Below are 18,805 nucleotides of genomic sequence, written 5' to 3'. Positions count from 1 at the left end.
CCTATATGAGCACACGCTAACGAAATCAGAACCAAGACCACAATCCTGATTAAGAGTATATAGCGACGTTAGTCAAATGCATCCAGTTTGACTCTTGTGCTTCTTGATAGGGCTGTGTGAATCATATGTCAACCTCGGGATCTTCAGTTCCCGTGGCTGATGTTATTTGCCACAGATCGCGGCCGAACGCCTGTGGCTAACGTCAGCCACTGCAGGCAACCTTTGCAACCCTTCTGAACTCCTAGCTTCTGTAAAAATATAAATACCTGGATCTTCTAGTAATAAAGTGGCAAGGTGTTCAAAATACTTACCCTTCTGCATCACCCAATCTAAATTGATAACGACGGCACTTTGTACCCCTTGTTTGCAACCGCAACTGCGCCCAATCATTCCCAGGGCTATCAATTTTCATAGATTTGTGTTCAGACTTGCCCGAGACGTGTATTATTAGCCTGTCGCTAAGAAGGCAACAGCTTCCACCTCCACGCCTTCCACAATGACAACAACACCAGCAACAGCAGCAGTATTCGGCTGCACAGGCGCAGTCGGCTCCCAAATCCTAGCAACCCTCCTCACAACAGAACAATTCCAATCTGTGAACACAATCTCAAGAAGACTCCCAAACAACAGATCCCCAAAACTACAATCCCTTCAAGAACCAGACATCTTCAAATGGGCCGATATGATCTCAACCCTATCTCCAAATCCAACAACAGTCTTTAATGTAGTTGGAACAATGGGAAATGCACCGGGCGGCCTAGCAAACCAATGGAAAATCGACCACGACTCAGTCATCGAGAATGCCAAAGCGGCCAAGGCGGCCGGTGTGAAGACTTATATTTTCATTTCTAGTGGTGGAACTAGAAGTTTGCTTTGGGGGTGGGTGCCGTACTCGCGAATGAAAGTTGGTGTTGAGAATGCTATTAAGGCGACGGATTTTGAGACCGCTATTGTTCTTCATCCTGGGATGATTATTGGTAGGGAGAAGGCTAAGCTTGTGTTTTTGGAGAGGTTTATGGAGGGGTTGAATAAGTTGGGGCAGGGTGTTCAGGATAAGATTGGCATGGTTTTGATTACTCTTACTATTGTTGTATGGATGCCCATGTGAACTGCAGCTGCAGATCAGACTGTTATTGGTCGGGCGGCTGTCGCTGCTGCTCGGATGGCCGAAGCTGGAAATGCACCGTCGAAATATTGGGTTGTGGAACAGCCTGATATTATCAGGCTTGGGAAGGATGAGTGGAAGATGTAACGTGGGATGTGCTTCGAGATATGAACTATGAGATTTAATAGAGGGTGGTCTAATGCTGTTCTAAGGACGACGGCCATTTTTATATATGCTGTTCGCCATATCACAACCAGACCCAAACGAACCCCAAAAGTAGTTACATCTGTAGGCCACAACTCTTCAGCCTGATGATACCCGCCACAATGTGCCGAAACATGTTCCGCGCATCTGCGAGGCTCCCGCTCCTCCCCGGGTGTCAGGTACATAAACCAACATTCATTATCCCTGCAGCTCAGGATAATCTCCACAAAGAAGCAGGAAAAAATACAAATCTCAAACAAATTGACCCCAAGTCATCCGGTCCAGGGAAAAGAAAGAAACCATTCGAACAAGGCCCGGATCGAACCGGGAGAATCTTTCTCCCCATTTCCTCCCCGACGATTGTATATAACCCACCACTCCAAACATAATGATTCGCAGCAACATATCCAAGATAGCACCCTCAGCAATAAAGCAGCAACTACAATGCCTCCGGCAGAGAACATGAAGCTCCCGGAGGGGGGGCAAAACCCTCATCTACTCAACAATCGACAACCACGATATAAGGCTGGACTACTACCTACCTCCGGCAACAGACTCCCTCCCCGCAATAGTTTACTACCACGGCGGGGGAATGACAGCCGGATCAAGACGCTCACTGCCCTTCCCGCACTGGCTATATGGTACGCACTTCCCACCAAATGCCCAATTGCCAATTGCCAATACGGAATCCCCCATACCCCTCGCAAACCAAACAACAAAAACCACTAACAAACTCCAAGCCCACTGCCAAAGATCAAACTACATATTCATAAGCGCCGACTACCGCCTCATCCACCCAAAAACAACGGCAGACCAAATCACCGACGCAAAAGCCCTCTTCACCTTCCTAACAAGCCCGGCATTCAAAAACAACTTACCTGCAAATACAACACTGGACAGCACCCGAATAGCAGTTTCTGGCTTCTCAGCCGGCGCATACTCGGCCCGCGCAGCCTGCATCCACGCAAATCCCAAACCAGCAGCATTGATATCCGTCTACGGTCTCGGCGGGAATATGCTGCTAGACCATTGGACGCGAGGTCGTCCACCGACCTCTATTGCCAACTTCGTTGATCTTGAGTCTGTTTCGGGGTTATTGGCTGATAGGGCTGTTGTCAGTGATGATTTCCACCAAGGGGATAGTCCATTATCGAAGAGGTTTGCGTTGACCGTTAGGTGGGAGCTTGATGGGACGATGCTTGATGGGTGTTTTGGAGCACCGGGATTGGGGAAGATGTTGGATGCTGTGGAGTATGAAGAAAGGGAGGGGATTGTTCCGGAGGAATTGAGGGAGGGTTTTTTACAGGCTTTTGTTAAGGGGGACTATCCGCCTTCTGTTTTTGTTCACGGGACTGCTGATGAGGTCGTTCCTCCTGAAGAGAGTGTTTATCATTATGGGCAGTTGAGGGCGATGGGGGTTGAGAGTGAGTTGTATTTGGTTGAAGGGGGGCCGCATGGGCTTTTAGAGTTTGTGCTTGAGTCTGAGTCAGTGGTTGGGAAGGAGACGGCTAGGGCTTATGAGGGGGCTCTTGGGTTTGTGGATCGGACTTTTAGGGGCGTTGGTGGTCAGGGTGGTGTTAAACTATGAGAGATGTAGTACCTTGAATATCGCAGTTAGAGGACTTAACATATGTTTTCAGATTTCATCCAGCTACAAGCAAGATTATTGGAACATGTTGATGAAGAATTGATTCCCTAAATAATGTACAGGAAGAAATCTAAAACACATCTCGAATTGCAAGATAACTCAACGAAAGTAAGAACATAGTACATAAAAACAGGTCACCAACTATCATAAGACAGGTTTAAGGTGAGTGAGGTATCATCCAACCAATCACTCCGAGTCGCCTAACAAAATTAAAGTGCTTAGAAGGTGAAGGCAAGAGCCAGAGCAGCAATCAAGGCACCGGCAGCAGAGCCAGTGACACGGGCAGCGGAGCCGGTGTAGGCACTGGAAGAGGGAGAGGCGGAGGAAGAAGAGGAAGAGCCAGAGCCGGAAGCAGCATCGGAGCCGGTAGATCCAGAGCTGGAGCCGGAGCCGCTGGAGCCGGAGCCAGAGCCAGAGCCAGAAGAACCGGAGCCAGTGGAGGCAGAGCCGGTAGCAGAGGCGGAAGCGGAGGCGGAGGCGCTCTTGGAAGCCTTAGGCTTGGTGGAGGGGCGGCCGACGATGGAGGTCATGGAGGGAATGGCAGAGCTGGCAGCGGAACCAGAGCCGGAGCTGGACCCGGAGGCAGCGGAAGAACCAGAGGAAGAGCCAGAGACAGAGCCAGAGCTGGACCCGGAGGCACCAGAGCCGGAGTCGGAGGAGCCAGTGGAAGTGGCGGCACCGGAGGAAACGGAGGCGGACTTCTCGCCGGCGAAGCCAGTGCTGGAAGAGGCAGCGGCAGAGCTGGAGGAAGAGGAGGCCTTGCAGGTCAGGTCGTACAGAGGGGTAGTGTTGTCACCCGAGCTAGAGACACCGAAGCTGGGGCTGGCACCCTGGTCGTTGAGGATGTACCACCAGGTGTTGACGTTGCCGAAGAGAGGGCAGGCAACCTCATCCCAGTACTGCTTCGCGTTGGCAGCGCTGGCAACAGCCAAGTTCTGGCTGTCACCGGTCACGGGCCAACCGGTCTCGGTGATCCAGACCTCCTTGTCGCCGGCGACGGCCTTGGTTTTGGCAACACCGGTCTCAAAGAGAGACTTGGCGTCATCAATGGAGTTGGCCTTGGTGTTCTCGTAGAAGGGGTATCCGTCGAAGCCGAGCCAGTCAACGGCCTCAATGACAGCGGCGTTGGAGCTGTTAGACCAGGAGTTCCAGGTGTCGACGTGACCGATGGAAGCACCGCTCAGGGTGGTGCCGGAGATGGCGGAGCGGACCTGGTTGATGTAGTCAACGAGGGTAGAGGGCTCGATACCGACACCAGCGTTGGCCTCGACACCGGTCTGCGAGTTACGGTAGAGATCCTCGCTGCCGACAGAGATACCGACGACGAGCTTGGTGAACTCCTCACCGTAAGTGTCAATGGCGGACTTGAGAGCGGCGATCTCGTTAGCCATGTCACCACCGGAGGCCCAGAGACCGAGAAGAAGGGTGGTCTTCTCCTTGATGGCAGCGGGAATAGCCTCAATGGGGCCGTTGGTCGTACCACCCTGGATCATAGTGTAGAGACGGGCACTGGTGAAGGCATTGTCGGTGCCAACGAGGTTCTTGGCGGTGTTGAACTCAGTCTCGAAGTCGGACTGGGACTTGATGGAGCCGTCAACGTTGGAGGCACCGTAGTTGAAACCCTGAGAGACGGCCTCGGAGGTAGCGACGGCCATCGCGAGGGCAAGGAACTGAGCGGAACGCATTTTGAAGAGTGAAACGAGTGTTGTGGACAAATGGAAGAATTGGAGATGTGAGAAGAAGAAAAAAGCCTGGATTAAAAGAGTGTAGCCAGGGGAAGGAGTGAGAAGATGAAAAGATGAGAAGATGCAAACGGGAAAGAACAGGATAGAAGTAGAGGATGGAACCCTCAAGTCTGGACAATGAAAATTTGGTCTAGAATCCGCCACTGCGCAGAGTTGCGGACCTAGTGGGGCGAGACACGTTTGCCTGCCCACTTTAACTCAGATTTGCGCCAACCGATTGGCTGAGCCCGGACCTGACCGGTTCTAATTTTATGCAAAAGCAGTGGGGCTTCAAGGCTTCAGTCGATGATTTGCCCGATCCCCCGGATATTCCCATCCGCTTCGCTTCCCTTTTTCTCCGTCCTTGGATCGGTCATTTCCATTTGGTGACCCTGTGTGCCCTTGGCCCTATGACATGGTGGGTCGGAGGCAACATTTCAGAATTCACAGCGAAACCCTGACCAGTGGGGACATCTTCATCAGGGGTTTATTAAATCTCCTTAATTATATTGCCTATTATTAGATCACCCCTTTATGAGTTGAGATCTTATAGATTCGGGCAGGGGGATCACCGTGGTGCATGTGCGTTTTTTAGAACACATCTGGACCGCTGTCTTGAAACTATTGAGCACAGTTAATCTAAATCCCTTATTCTGCCTTGATGTTGACACCCGGGTTTGTCAATTGATCTGATAATTGTTGTAGTCAATAGTAACATTTGAATACTTTGTTCGCCGCGGATGTACCTGCAGACAATGCAATTGACATTCCGGAGGCGTGGGGCCTCGGATACCACCGTCACTCTTGGCACTCTGACGTGGGATATCCTCCAATTCCGGTCAGTGTCAAGCAGTGATTGGCTCAAGTTGTTCAAGCATACTGCAATTTGGCTGATCATGGTGTTGATGCTAGGGTACATAACTCCTTGCCTCACCTTCCGCACCCAGTTGGTTTCTACCCTATTCCGCCCATCAGCTGAGGTTGCGGAGGCTAAACAATATCCGTTACTCCGAATTAGTCTCCGTTATACTTTGCAATCTACATCAATGGTGCAACATGGTGCAGGCGCATATATTTCCTTAGCCCAAGACTGCCTGTAGTCCGGCACTTGCTATATGTTAGCCCCTGAGTATAGCCGATGGAGCAAAGCATGTTAGCTCTACATATATCCCTATCTTTTTTGAAGCCAATCTCTTTGATGAGAGAATGAATTACTTATGATCAGCGGGGAATATGGACTTAATGGCTATTCTTTTCCCATCGCTGCACCCCAAGTGGGATTGTGGGACGTGCGTGATTTGTTTGGCGGTACTTTTGAGTCTGGCCAGCCAGGAGAATGTATTGAGTCTCGAAATATCTCAGTCCTAGCCAGAATATGGTAGAAATCCCGGACGAGATATAATTGTCTGTTATCAAAAGTCCCGATAACGTTAACTGAAAGTGGGGTAAACACCGCAACCTTCCGTCTTACATCAACCTCAAAACCATGGAGATCACCAAAGAACATGTTCAAGACGTCTTGAACGGCGTCGCTCGTCGCTTTCGAGGCCCAGGTGGTGCGGTGGCCGTCGTCAAAGACGGCGAAGTCATCGGCCAGCGGGTCTGGGGCTTTGCTGACCTGGACACATTGACTACCCTCACAGACGAGCACCGCTTCCCCATTTGTTCAATAAGCAAGCAATTTTTCTGCGCTCTGTTGATTGACTTGGAGCGAAACCCCCCTCCAGTCTTGGCTGCTCACGGCGATGTTCAGCAGCAGCTTTCAGCTCATCTGAGAGACATACTAAGTCCAGAGCTAAAAGACAGCGGCGTGACAATTGAACAGCTATGCGCCATGCAATCTGGCCTGCGCGACTACTGGGCTATGACCACTCTAATGGGTGCGAAGCCCGATGATGAGTTCTTGATTGAGAGGGATTGTCCACCGATGCTCGCCCTGACCAAATCGTTCCAATTTGAGCCGGGAATGGAGACTTCTTATTGCAACCTCAATTTTCACATCGTTGCTCAAGTAATTGAACGTGCGACGGGCGAATCTCTTGGCAAGCTGCTTGAAGAGCGTGTTCTCCGCCCCGCTGGCATGACCACTGCTTTCCTGTGCCCGAATACCGCCAAACACCCTCCTCCCTGCGTAGGATACGAAGGAGATGAGGGACACGGATACGTTCCAGCAGCTAATCGCATTGAATGGGCTGGTGATGCGGGGTTAGTCGCATCGCTCACTGACATGATCGCCTACGAGAAATACCTTGATCGGTGCTCTTCCGATCCAAGCAGCTGGTACAACGAAGTCATTGCATCGCCCACGTTCAAGGATGGCACCCCCGCACGTTATAAGTATGGATTGAGCCACGTCGTTAGTAATGGCGTGCATACAATTGGCCACGGTGGTGCACTGCGAGGATATCGACTGCACCGGCGCCATGCGCCCGTGCAAAGACTCTCTGTCGTTGTCCTGTTCAACAACGACGCAGATGCAAGCGAGCCCACCGGTGATATCTTCCGAGCTCTTTTGAAGCTCCCTAAGCCCGAGGAGACACTTGTGCAGCCAGCTGCCGAATGGTTTGGTACTTTCCTTGACGAGGATACCCAGTTGTCCATTGTCGTTACCAAAGCTGAGAAGCAAGGTGAGGTATCTGTCAGCTACGCCGGCTCCCCAGAGCCACTTAGACTCGACTCTCCGGCCTCCGGTAAAGCCTGGTCCATGACCGCAACAATAGATGGGGACCTGTTGAGTATCCATCGTGTCGGCGACAATCGCAGATTGGCTGCTCGACGTATTACTCCCAAGGAGTCTGTACTCAAGGAGGACTCTATGCGGGGTGCATATCGCTGCGACGAGATCAATTCGACGTTCCAGTGCTTTGGTGAAGCAGGCGTGTTTTATGGTGTATTCACCGGGTATCTGGGCACAGGGCATGCGACACCCATGCGGTATCTCGGAGACGATGTCTGGGTTTTGACTTGTCCTCGTGGTCTTGATGCTCCCGCTCCAGGAGATTGGACCGTGGTCTTCCGACGAGATGAGCAGGGTTCCATTGCCGGTTTTACGATTGGCTGCTGGTTGGCCAGGAAGCTCAAGTATGAAAAGATGTGACAAGCTGTTTGGGCACCATGGACACCATGTACTCAAATCCCATTGCTCGACATAATCATACTCAAGCCGCTCAATGCTGTTTGATTCACTGCAAAATATGTCCAGTAATTCGACGAACTCAATGTGTAGCCTCGTAACAAAAACTCGCATCGGCCCATCAGGACGTTTGGAACAGCGAGCAGCTCCAACAGTCACCTACGGCATTTCCACGGCACCGAATTACTTGAGCGCAGAGGAAGATCATGTCATTTGAAACAGTCGCGGACTGTTGCGAGCTCAACCTGTTGAGTCACCCGGGCCAAAAAGCTCTTTACAGATCTCACCCACTGTACTGAACATCTCTGCCACCGCGTTCAAGTAAGCCTTGGGTTTAACTGCTATCTGAACATTATCAGGTTATGATAATATTCAGGACTGGGTTCATGCCATAGTTACCGAGAAAAGGTATCGCAAACAGCCCCAGATAAATTCTGAAGCATTCGCATTTGTCTTTGGGAACAGCACGACCCGGTTCAAGATTGCAATCCACTGCTGTATTGATCGCAAACATGGCTCGATCCCCCTCTGAAATTTGTCGTAATTTGCAGCATGCGAAGGGAGCTTGACCTCAAAGGCTTGGATGGGTTGGAAAACATCGCTTGAGCTTGCACGGACTCAGTTGCATCCATAGTTACTGGCGGGATAGAACTCTGGTAAAGCAGACACAAATATCGTCGATAGATGGTTACCAGAAGCTTTCTGTCCCGCCATGTTCTAATGCATACGTTCATTTCTTTGCGTGTGAGGCGAGGGCGAGGGAGAGCTTTTGAAGGCAAGACTTGGAATACAACGGAGTGACATTAGAGCATATTGAACATTATCTTATGTTCTGTGGTGCAAATGCATAGACCTACGGTTGAGTGTTGAAGTGAAACTGTGGAGCTGTAGTGGCCCCTTGTGTGCAGATCTGTTTACCCAGGTGAGCTTCGCTTCCAAGTGGGTAGACCGAATACGAGCGTCCTCGCAGATTTCTGCTTTCCCGGTCTAGCTTCATGAGGTCTGATCTCGCAAAAGCTTATTCCACCTTACTGGACTCTTTTATTGATATAAGTTTCTATCACATTCGATTAGATTTATTTCCTTTAGGTGCTTTCAAACGTACATAATAACTCTGTTTGTCTCATTCCCGCCACCAGAAATCCATCGAAATATCTTAGAGCCTCGACAATCGGCAAGTAATCAAACTCTAGGTACTGCGTCCCATTGCCACGCGAACGGGACTCAGACCGCAGTGTTAGTACCCTTCCCGCGTCGGCCCTTTCCCTTTTAGCCAGCGGCTGCATTTCAGCGCCGGGTCAGGGTCCAGATATCTCTTTGAGAGATAACTCATTGTGGAATCGGTAAAAGCAATGGGCCTGGCTAAGACAACCCGCCATGAAAAGTTTCATTTCCGCCGCTGCAAAGGCTAACTAGCCTGAGGTTCTGTTTATCTCTACAGATTGATTCCAGTATGGAAAAATGATGAGATAGATTTGTCTAAAAAAGACAATTAAACGGTACGGTTGCAAGCTGGAGCTTTTCGGTAAATCGTCAATTGTAACGGCTCTTCGATTCTGCCTATCGATTGCATATCGAAAATAACATTTCTCGGACAGCATGGCTAACATAGATGGGCGCGGGGCTCGCGGACCTTGAGGGGTCCACGGAGGCTGAGCAATAGGCCTTCGGCAATTGAAAACAAGCCACCAGGGCAAAATTAGCTTCAAATCTGACAGCAACGGCATCTTATTACCGAGTATTTGCACTAATCAGTATATTTTACTGAAAAAAAAAGTCTTCTTGTCAGTTTTGTGCAATGGAATCATGCGACTTGACTTGTATACACCTTGGCCGTGACTCCTACCCGTGACAAAAAGTGGGAATCTTCAACGACATGGAAGAAGTGTCCATGGAGCAAAGAACAGATATATTGCCGGCTCGCCCACAAGCCCCCAATCTCTACTTAAGGGCCTCCAATGGTCTGTTTCCGTTTCCCACCCAATCCGATAACACGACAGCCAACTAGGAATCATTCCTAACTCGACCAGGGTCAAAAAATAGTCTTCTCAAGTTCAAGCCTCACCCCCCGAACCAATGAAAAAGTTGGTTTGAGCAAATACCTGTCTCCTGACCTAAGCACTGTTTGGTATTCAATTAATGTTGAGGCTGAGCGGAACCAATACATAACAGCAAGGTTCGTCTCTACTTACCTCACGACCGAAGCCTACCTGCAAAAATGCAATTCTCCATCATATTGTGGACACTTCATGCACTTCATGCTATGGTCACGATCGCACAAGACGAACCTCGACGCTGACTAAACGCAACACTTGAACTAGCTGACTCAATTACTACTATTCATCCTCGCAGTCTATTCAACCCCCTTATCAGTCGTGCCTCAAACAGCTATACATGCAACGCAGGTTACTACCTATGCGCAAAAATATTAGGCTGTTGTCCTACCGGTAAAATATGCTGTACCAACGGGTACTGCACTACACCTGGCAGTGTGTGCTGCAACACAGAGTTGGGTTCATGTCCAGATGGTTGGGGTTGCTGTCCAGGTAATCATTGCGCACCTGTTGGCGGCGATTGCTGCACTGATGGCACTTACTGCGCGGCTGGTTATTATTGCCGAATCTGGCAGGGGAAGCGAGCCTGCTGTCCTTCATCTGGCTGCGTTGGGGAGAATGACAACGAGTCTGGGAGCACCCTCCTTGTGACAATGTCCACCATGAGCGCGACTGCTGCGTCAATCCATCTGAGCCGTAGGTGACCCCATTGTCAATGATTCGTTTAGCTACCCCGGTTACAGACTTTTGCTGACGCTTTTGTGTTGAATTAGCTGCCACCACAACCTCTTCTCACTCGACGGGTCACGAAGCATCATCTCATACATCGGGACTATCAGGCGGAGCCATTGCTAGCAAGCGATATCTAGAGGAAAGGTGAATTCTTTCAGTTTTGACCAGAATTACGTCCAGGATTCTCAACCTAACCTGTCAAAGAGTAGTTAGTTCAATTTCGGGAGAATGACCTAATCTATTGTACTTGATATCAGAACTTATTCCTCGGCTTTTCAGACCAGGCCTGGGTCCTAGCGTACCGCCCAGTAGGCTCAGGGCAATTGTTTCAACTAGAAAGCCGTGTCTTCCTTGACATTTAGATGAGAGAGAGATTTTCCAAAAGCATATCTAAAACGCATTCTAAGAACATCCAAACACTGTTTCACAAAAATCGTTTTCCGACTGTGGAACCCTGGATAGGTTACAGACAATCAGTACAGGCATAGTAACACTAACACTAGCCCTGTATATCAACCGTATTTCACTCAGGCTGATGAGATGTTGATATCAGTGCTGAAACCTGTCGGTTTTCGATCCCACACTCATTTACATCTACGAAGAAGCCTTTAGAGGTTATTCTGGATGAAATGGAGCTTCGCGACTTCCACCTACTCACATCGCTGCTATGCATTGGTGTCAATATTTCAAATATCTAAAGAAGGAAAGGTGGAATTTAATAAGCTATTGCTAAGGATTTTCTAAAACGAGACAAATTGTAACCTAGACTAGGTCAGATTACATAAGATTGACCATCTATAGAGCAAAATGGTCAATTCTGAAGAGACTTTAGGAATATAGCATCGTCTATATACTATACATCTTTTCTTGGACTGGAGGCTACTCTAAGGAGCATCCTAGCGAGTAACAATAAGTCTTCTAGTCTATCAGATTTAGCATCCTGACGCCAGTCAGCCTCCATTCAGTGACGCTTTCCCTTGCTCGAAAGCGGGCTGACACGGTCCGTACTGCGGAAAGTTACTTGACAATCAGCCTGGCACTTCGAACCAAATATGACCCAACAAATGTAGACGGAACTAGACCTGTTTACAAAGTTTTAGTCAGGGATGACAACTTCAAAAGATTTCCAAATGGCAAAGTGGTACCGGACTGCGATTTGATGTCGGCTATCAATGCAATTCAGCGAGAGAGAGGGCGCCAGTGTCAGTCAATGATTACTACAAGTCTTACAGCGATAGGGCACTCAAAGCATCAGGATCTGATGATACGTCGAAGGACGATAATCATGCGGCTAATATCGGGAGATCCAGATGGCGAAAATCAGGATGTTGGGAGGTGTATGCCACAACGAATAAGGGTTTTACGACCTGCAACATGTGTACCTGTGTATCCTAATAGACTTGAAAATAATGATAAGCTATTAGGAGGGGTTGGCTGAAGCCGTTGCCATATTTCATGTACTATGTTGAAAGGTCTCTGGCATCGAGGATGTTGTACATATCTTCGACCTCAATGAAACTTTCCTGCTCCCATATCTTATTATCCAAGCCAATTGCATCTATGCCAAAAATTGAGAATCCCAGGTTGCTCGGCTCTCTCGGAATTCCATTCGAGCCCCTCCCCCCGTGGTCAGCGCGAAGGGCTTGTTTTTGATTACAACTCTCTGGGCAGTCGAGCGTGGCGAATAAATCCATCTCGCAGTACGTATGTCATCCAAGTAGTATATATCGGCTTCAAGCTTCTCCACCCTGGCTGCTCCAAGCGAATTTATGTCGTCGAGGTAGTGCGGATTGCATGAATCTTTAGCCTCGGCATAGATCTGCGATCTGACGACTTCGGAAAGTCGAGTAACTTTGGAATCATTCGGGCTATCGAATGACCCAATCAGAATTTCATCCCACGCATCTTCGTAATCAGCGACAATACATGCCCGTAGACAAGACTCGAGCATATCAGGCCTTTTCTGCGCGAGACGCACGTAGGTTACTGGAGAAGCAACACTAGGCCACCATATTCTGCGAGGTACCAGCGATTCCGGGGTACTTAGTGTGATAGAAGTAATATCGTCACTGATGATGCGTCGAGTATTGATTGCGCGCCTTAGGGATACGTCCTCACTTTTATCGGGGACCTCCGGCACCTGTGTGCTCCACCATCGCGCCCAAAGGGGGTGATTGTATATCCCCCAAATGATAGCGTGGAATTCTTGTTCGATCATCTGTGGGCGTCGTAGGCGTATATATCGATCCACGTCCCCTCCATATGCAGCCGATAGAATCAGGTTGTCTTTATTAACTGGTGGAAGGTCTGACGGTAGAGGCAAATATAGAAGTGGCCAAAAGCTGGCCAAAGGCTCCGGCGCACCGCAACTATGATCGTCGATTCCTATGTCCTCAGTGATGTTGAAGTGGTTATACGTATTGTACTCTTTCGAATCCCACTCGATATAATCAACAAGATTGACAGAACGCTTACTGCTGTTATCCACTCCTGCATGAAGCATCCGTGCAGTGAGATCGGAAAAGACCGCCGTATCTCCATTCAGATGTGCCGGACGAGGGTTTTCAAGATTGACAGATCGATCATAATCATTCATTAATTCAAATTTCAACTGACTCGACATTATTTGCTCGTATATTGCCTCGCTGCCTTTGTTCTTCCTTGCGAGGCTAGCGTCGCGAGCCTCGGCAGCAACATGAACCTCGGGAAGAACCTGAAGCTCCGAGTAAAGATCGAAATATCCCGCCACGGCACAGGAGCGAGCAGCGTGATAAATCATGTTGGGATAACGCTTCACCAAATTGCGAAGGGTCTCCTGGGAAGGAGGTTGCGGATACCAGATGCAATAGGGTATCTCAGGGGAGTCGTTGATCTCCGGGATCACTCCGCTCATAATTGCACGCGCGTTGAGTGCACGAGTGAACTCCGGTGCGACGCCGCGTAACTCGTTGGCGAAACCATCGTGGTGTCGAATGCCACGGATAACAGCGAAGCGTTGGACTTTTAGTCCGAGAGCACCAGGAATATTTTGGCCGCGAATTGCGGCATTGCAGTCATCTATATTGTACAAAGTGACTCTAAGTCTTTTTTCCAACGGGAGATCTTCCAGGCGGACTTTGTTTCTGCCCATTATGAGAGATCGGTAAGTTCAAAGTATTTTTCTGATAGGTGGAAGTGAAATTTGGGTCATGAAGGATTGGTGGAGAATTTCAAGTACTGTAGTGGGGGAATTGCTTATAAGCTGCATGATTCATGAATTAGCGGTGTATCGGATGACTCAGGCTTTTGTGATATGTAAGACTTCCAACTAGCAGGATAGAGACATAGACACACCCTCTTCTTCACTACCACCTCTAGGGGCTCTCCTCTCTGATATTCCTACTACCCCTAGTGGCGGACCCATTCTCGAAGTAGTATAGAGTAAATCGCGTTGGCTTTGGGACCAGGTCTGGTCTTTTTCTCTTTTCTTTCTTGGTTTGAAAATGCATGCATTCATCAAGTTGAAAAATGCCGGTTTATCCCATGATTTGAACGTATGTTTTATTCTTGAGTGTTGCCTATCAAGCCCTGTCACTCCTTATGTTATTATACCGAGCAGAGCTCAAAGGGAATTGAAAACTAGGAGACGCATTCTTCCTTTTGCAACCTGTCCTGACTTGTAGATACACCTGGGAGCACGGGATCAGGTCCCCTTTGGGTTAGTCATGCTCTTGCTCACTACCCACTGATCACAACTGGTTTCTCTTTTCCCTGATGCCTTGGGGATGCCTGGGTGTTAGGAGCTGCACGTGACTTGCTGGCAAGTAGATTGGTTGGCTCTCGGCCATGGTTAGTTGCGGCTGCAGGGGCCGTAACATCGCGGGCCCGGAACGACCCGGTATCCGATGAAAATCCCTAGCAGCGGTGTTTAGGAACAGGACCGAACGATCGATACCCTAATCAAGGAGGGATCCTCGCTCCGAGGGAAGTAATACTCTAATGGCTTTGCCGCTAGTGGAGGGGCGATTGATCCCGATGGATCATGGCCTCTGGCATCTGGCCTCAAGTCATCCTAGGACAGTGGGCCATGGTCAAGGAAGCTTGGCCCAATCTTATTTGGTTTCCGACCCTGTTCCTTGAACCGTAACCCCCCAACTACACCGACTCAACCCTAGGCACTTGCCCTTGGACTAGTTATCGCTGGCTGCGTAACAATAGATCAGTGTCTAATGTGACCGATCGGCCACATAGATAATACCATATGTTTGTGAATTCATTTACCCTAACACCTCGGCAAAGTTGGTTAAAAAGCCACCACTCACTAAATTGGACACTGGTTCATATCTTGGTCTAGTGGCAAAATCAACTCCACACCGATTTGTAGGCTGCCACAATTACATGTGCTGTATAGTAGCCGCGTTGGTACTTTTTTCCCTGCCTCCCTGTTGTGAACGTACCGCCTAATGAAACGCACATATGGCTCCTGCGACGGACCATCATGAATCAAGACGGTGGGCAGCCAGCCCATCTAGGTATTTGCCTGAGTTATTCCGCAGGCTCTATGGTATTCATCGACTTATACACGAAAAGACAAGGCACTTCCCCATTAATGACAGTAGACTTGGGCGATGTACAATAGTCAATCGACATAAACTCTCGAGTGATATAGCTTTAGTGATAGCCAATGTAACTCTATACACGCTAAGTACTGCTAGCCTACCACTTGAAGTATATGAAGCGACGGTTCTAGCTGAACAGTCAACAAAGGTTGGGAATCACATATCCAACTTTGGAGCTTCTATGTCGACCATGTGGAACCCCACGTCCAACGACAAGTCATAGAGCATTGAAGCGTCTCATGAAAAATGGATTGGCTTCGGTTCTCCTGGAATTGGATCAAGTTGGATCAAGTACGGTCACTTCCAGGAATGTAATAGACGTAATTTGAGAGAGGAATTTTTAGTCGTTCATTGCGGACCTCTTTTCGGGATAACCTCGGTCAGAATTTGAAATCAAATTTCAGTAAGCTAAGGTCGTTCTAACAATGCAAGTGGGTCAACTGTTCTTGGATAGGGGCCAAAAGAGGGTCTTGACGGGTTCTCTCTGGAATTGCTTTAGATGAAAACAGTCCAGGAACGCTAATTTCCATTGCACTGGTCTTCAGTGAGATCGACCTTCTGTCCTCTAGCCCACTGAACTTCCGATTTCTATATCATCAGTTGATCCGACTGCCATGCTTATGTTCAATCTCCTCACGTTTGCAGAGGCGTGGACGCATAAGTTATGTACCGTGAGGTTACACCGGAGGACCATGGGAGTCGAAAGATTCAAGCCGCGAGCATTCGCTTACGGAAATACGACGTTGAGTCCCATCTTTGGGGATCAACAGCTCAATCCCTGATTTCTATACGGGGGCCAGAAAGTGGAGTTGGGGGACACACTACTGTACTCTTGATCCTTTCGTAAACTGGGTTTCGTTTCCCTGTCATCAAGGTAGTCGGAATGGACATTCGGGATAATGAGACTGCCACGTAGAAACAAACTACAGTTTCAAGGTCGGAATCGGGGGAAAGCAACCAGCTCACCACTTCTACGGAGCCCACACGATGTCTTCACTAGCATCAGTCGGCATAGCTTTCACGGGGACTAGAGGGTAGAAATATTTGCCTCGCCGCAATAGTGTAGCATCCAGTTCTAGCCCCGCAGTAATATTGTAGCTTACGATCATCGCGATTTATCGAGACTTGATGCGGGCTATAAAGACCCTTTCCCATCCCCTCTAATTCTTCCCACCATCACTTTCCCATCATCTCAATCATCTAGTACCTCCAAACATCACTCTCTTCCATCAACAAAATGGTTAAGCTGAACATCCTCTCCATTGCCTCCGTGGCTGCCTTTGCCTCTCTTGGTGCGGCTAAGAACTGCCAAACCCAGTTCGAATACTGTTCCTCAGCTCTTCTGACCCGAGGTTAGTAAAGCCAATTATATAATTTGAGTTACGACAAAGCAAAATACTAAATTGATATCAAGGCAACTATGACACCCAGATCCGGAATGCGGTTGCAGACGCTCAGTCCTCATTCCCTGGCGTGAACAGAGACAACGCCTTGTTTGCTTGCCTTGGAGGCTCCAATGGCGAGATCAAGGTTATCCAGAAGTGCGGATACCAGTGCAAGAACGGAGGCGACGGCCACACAGACAGCTGCTAAAGGCCAACTTTCAGTCAACATTTGTTTTACCCTCGCAACCACGTGCGGATTGGTGGCTGGTGTTGGCATGACTTGGTATATAAAGCCGCTCTATACTAGGTAGCTTCATTTTGTCCGAGGCCTTTCGATAGGACCAAATTGATAAGGTCTACATATACAGCATGCAACTGCACTTGCAACTATACTACCCAGGAACCGTGCTTAGGCGTCTATCGCCTGCCTTGTTTCCCTTCTTATTTTATTATATTACGTCGAAGACAGCACATTTGCATTTGGGAGTATGTCTTGACAGCTATGTGGCGGCATATTGCACCGGAAGTGGTAGCCTAAATTGATCAGGGGTTTCAACGTGCCTGGCTTTCCAATACTTTCAAGTGGAAATTTAAGGAAGGAATTTTCAACTCGCAGCTTACCATCCTCATATCGTTCCTTGTGCCGTTGATTCGGGTAGAATTTACTTATGGCTCCCCTTGAAGCAGAGTAAGGGCCCTCCAGCACGGACTGCATATTGCTTTGACATGAGCACCAGTCGATGAATTAGTACTGTCGAATCGAAGGCTGACAAGCTGTCGCCAGCTTCCCCGGAATCCGCGCTTGTATTTTCGACATGGACGGACTCCTTATCAACACCGAAGACTTAATTACTCTGTCCATGAACCAACTCCATAAAAAATATGGAAGGCCTGCCTTTACTCCGTCGATTAGAGTCCAGCTCATGGGTGTCCCAGACTCGACAAATGGTGACGTGTTCCACAACTGGGCCAAGTTACCCATTTCCCGCGAGCAATTTGCTCATGAATCGACTGAACAAATGCGAAAGCATTTTCTAGATTGCAAGCCACTTCCTGGCGCGGAAAAGCTATTGTCGAACCTTAGTCGTGCACATAGTGCTTCTTTTGGTGACAAAATTGAGCTGGCATTGGTATCCAGCACCAAGCGCCAAAGCTATGAATTGAAAGCTTTAGGATCAGAAACTAAACGACTTCTTAGTTTTTTCTAGCCCGAGAAGAGGATCCTAGGTGATGACCCACGAGTGCTACTAGGTCGAGGAAAGCCCGCCCCTAGCATATATTTAGCGGCGTTGTAGTCTTTGAACTTAGCCGCAGATTCTGGCGAGAGGGCCATCCTGCCGAAAGAATATCTGGTTTTCGAGGATAGCGTGGCTAGGGTGGAGGCTGGAAGACGGGCTAGGATAAGGGTCGTTTGGGTACCACATCCAGATGTGGCGGCCGAGTATCAAACGAGGCAGAAGGAGGTGCTGGCTGGGAGGACGCGAATAACTGAGGTCGGAAACGACAGGCAGCTAGGAGAGATTGATGACGGCTAGGCTGAAACTATACCGAATCTGGAGCACTTCAACTACAAGAAGTACGGCATCGCCGTGCCTTCCTAGCTACTGTAATGGAACACTTACTCTCTTGACCGGCCCTTCTCACGAAATAACAAGTTCCCGGCCCCATGGCAAAAAGGCAAGGCGAAAGACATTCTGCAGAATCCTGCTCCTGGAGTCACTGTCGGGTGGGATGACTCCCCTTTTTTTCATAGGGTAAAAGTTGCTTGCCTCGTCATCCCAAGCAAGACTCAATTCATACTATTAGGCAGATGTACAGACATCTGCATTCTTTTTGTTTAGTCATGGATATGATGCTGGCGCATTTCTCACATTCTAAGCTCGCAGTGGATACAAAAGCCAATTTAAAAGGCAAAGCGCACGTCCGTGTCACCGTGTAGCGACTGTGCGACAAGGCTGAGTGGGCTATTACACAAACATTCCAAAAGAAACATTTCTTGTGCTTAATACTCATAAAGTTGAAACAACATGTACTTGTGGACCGTTACTGTAATAAGTGGATTGCATTGTTGCGTAGAGGCCTGTCGTCTGTGGTTCTACTTACTCGGATTTCATTGGTCTTGATGGTCACAGATGCCAGTGGGGCCCTCACAACCACTCGAAGGATGAATCAAAGCCACACCAGTTGTGATTCATCTATCGCACCCTAATAGCATGCAAATT

General features: G+C 48.8%; 6 protein-coding genes across 6 annotated transcripts; 4 read left to right on the top strand and 2 right to left on the bottom strand.

Moving 5' to 3' along the window:
- Positions 1–496: 496 nt before the first annotated feature.
- On the top strand, positions 497–1,252 carry N7508_000281 (uncharacterized protein; the record flags this gene model as incomplete). Its single annotated transcript, XM_058458366.1, has 2 exons — positions 497–1,090; positions 1,127–1,252. The coding sequence occupies 2 exons, from the start codon at positions 497–499 to the stop codon at positions 1,250–1,252; spliced, it is 720 nt and encodes a 239-aa protein (XP_058324588.1).
- A 649-nt stretch (positions 1,253–1,901) lies between these two features.
- Positions 1,902–2,897, top strand: N7508_000280 (alpha/beta hydrolase; the record flags this gene model as incomplete). Its single annotated transcript, XM_058458365.1, has 1 exon — positions 1,902–2,897. One exon carries the CDS (start codon positions 1,902–1,904, stop codon positions 2,895–2,897), a length of 996 nt encoding a protein of 331 aa, XP_058324587.1.
- A 278-nt stretch (positions 2,898–3,175) lies between these two features.
- On the bottom strand, positions 3,176–4,642 carry bgt2 (GPI-anchored beta-1,3-endoglucanase EglC; the record flags this gene model as incomplete). The annotated part of the gene is made up of 1 exon (XM_058458364.1): positions 3,176–4,642. One exon carries the CDS (start codon positions 4,640–4,642, stop codon positions 3,176–3,178), a length of 1,467 nt encoding a protein of 488 aa, XP_058324586.1.
- A 1,525-nt stretch (positions 4,643–6,167) lies between these two features.
- N7508_000278 (uncharacterized protein) lies at positions 6,168–7,778 on the top strand (the record flags this gene model as incomplete). Its single annotated transcript, XM_058458363.1, has 1 exon — positions 6,168–7,778. The coding sequence occupies one exon, from the start codon at positions 6,168–6,170 to the stop codon at positions 7,776–7,778; it is 1,611 nt and encodes a 536-aa protein (XP_058324585.1).
- A 4,380-nt stretch (positions 7,779–12,158) lies between these two features.
- On the bottom strand, positions 12,159–13,730 carry N7508_000277 (uncharacterized protein; the record flags this gene model as incomplete). Its single annotated transcript, XM_058458362.1, has 1 exon — positions 12,159–13,730. The coding sequence occupies one exon, from the start codon at positions 13,728–13,730 to the stop codon at positions 12,159–12,161; it is 1,572 nt and encodes a 523-aa protein (XP_058324584.1).
- Positions 13,731–16,435: 2,705 nt separating this feature from the next.
- On the top strand, positions 16,436–16,791 carry N7508_000276 (uncharacterized protein; the record flags this gene model as incomplete). The annotated part of the gene is made up of 2 exons (XM_058458361.1): positions 16,436–16,550; positions 16,613–16,791. The coding sequence occupies 2 exons, from the start codon at positions 16,436–16,438 to the stop codon at positions 16,789–16,791; spliced, it is 294 nt and encodes a 97-aa protein (XP_058324583.1).
- Between the last annotated feature and the right edge of the window lie 2,014 nt (positions 16,792–18,805).

This window comes from Penicillium antarcticum (genome assembly GCF_028974205.1).
Source record: "Penicillium antarcticum strain IBT 31339 chromosome Unknown utg000001l_segment0_segment0, whole genome shotgun sequence".
In the NCBI taxonomy this organism is placed as follows: domain Eukaryota; kingdom Fungi; phylum Ascomycota; class Eurotiomycetes; order Eurotiales; family Aspergillaceae; genus Penicillium; species Penicillium antarcticum.
This window is presented reverse-complemented; position numbering and strand designations above follow the sequence as displayed.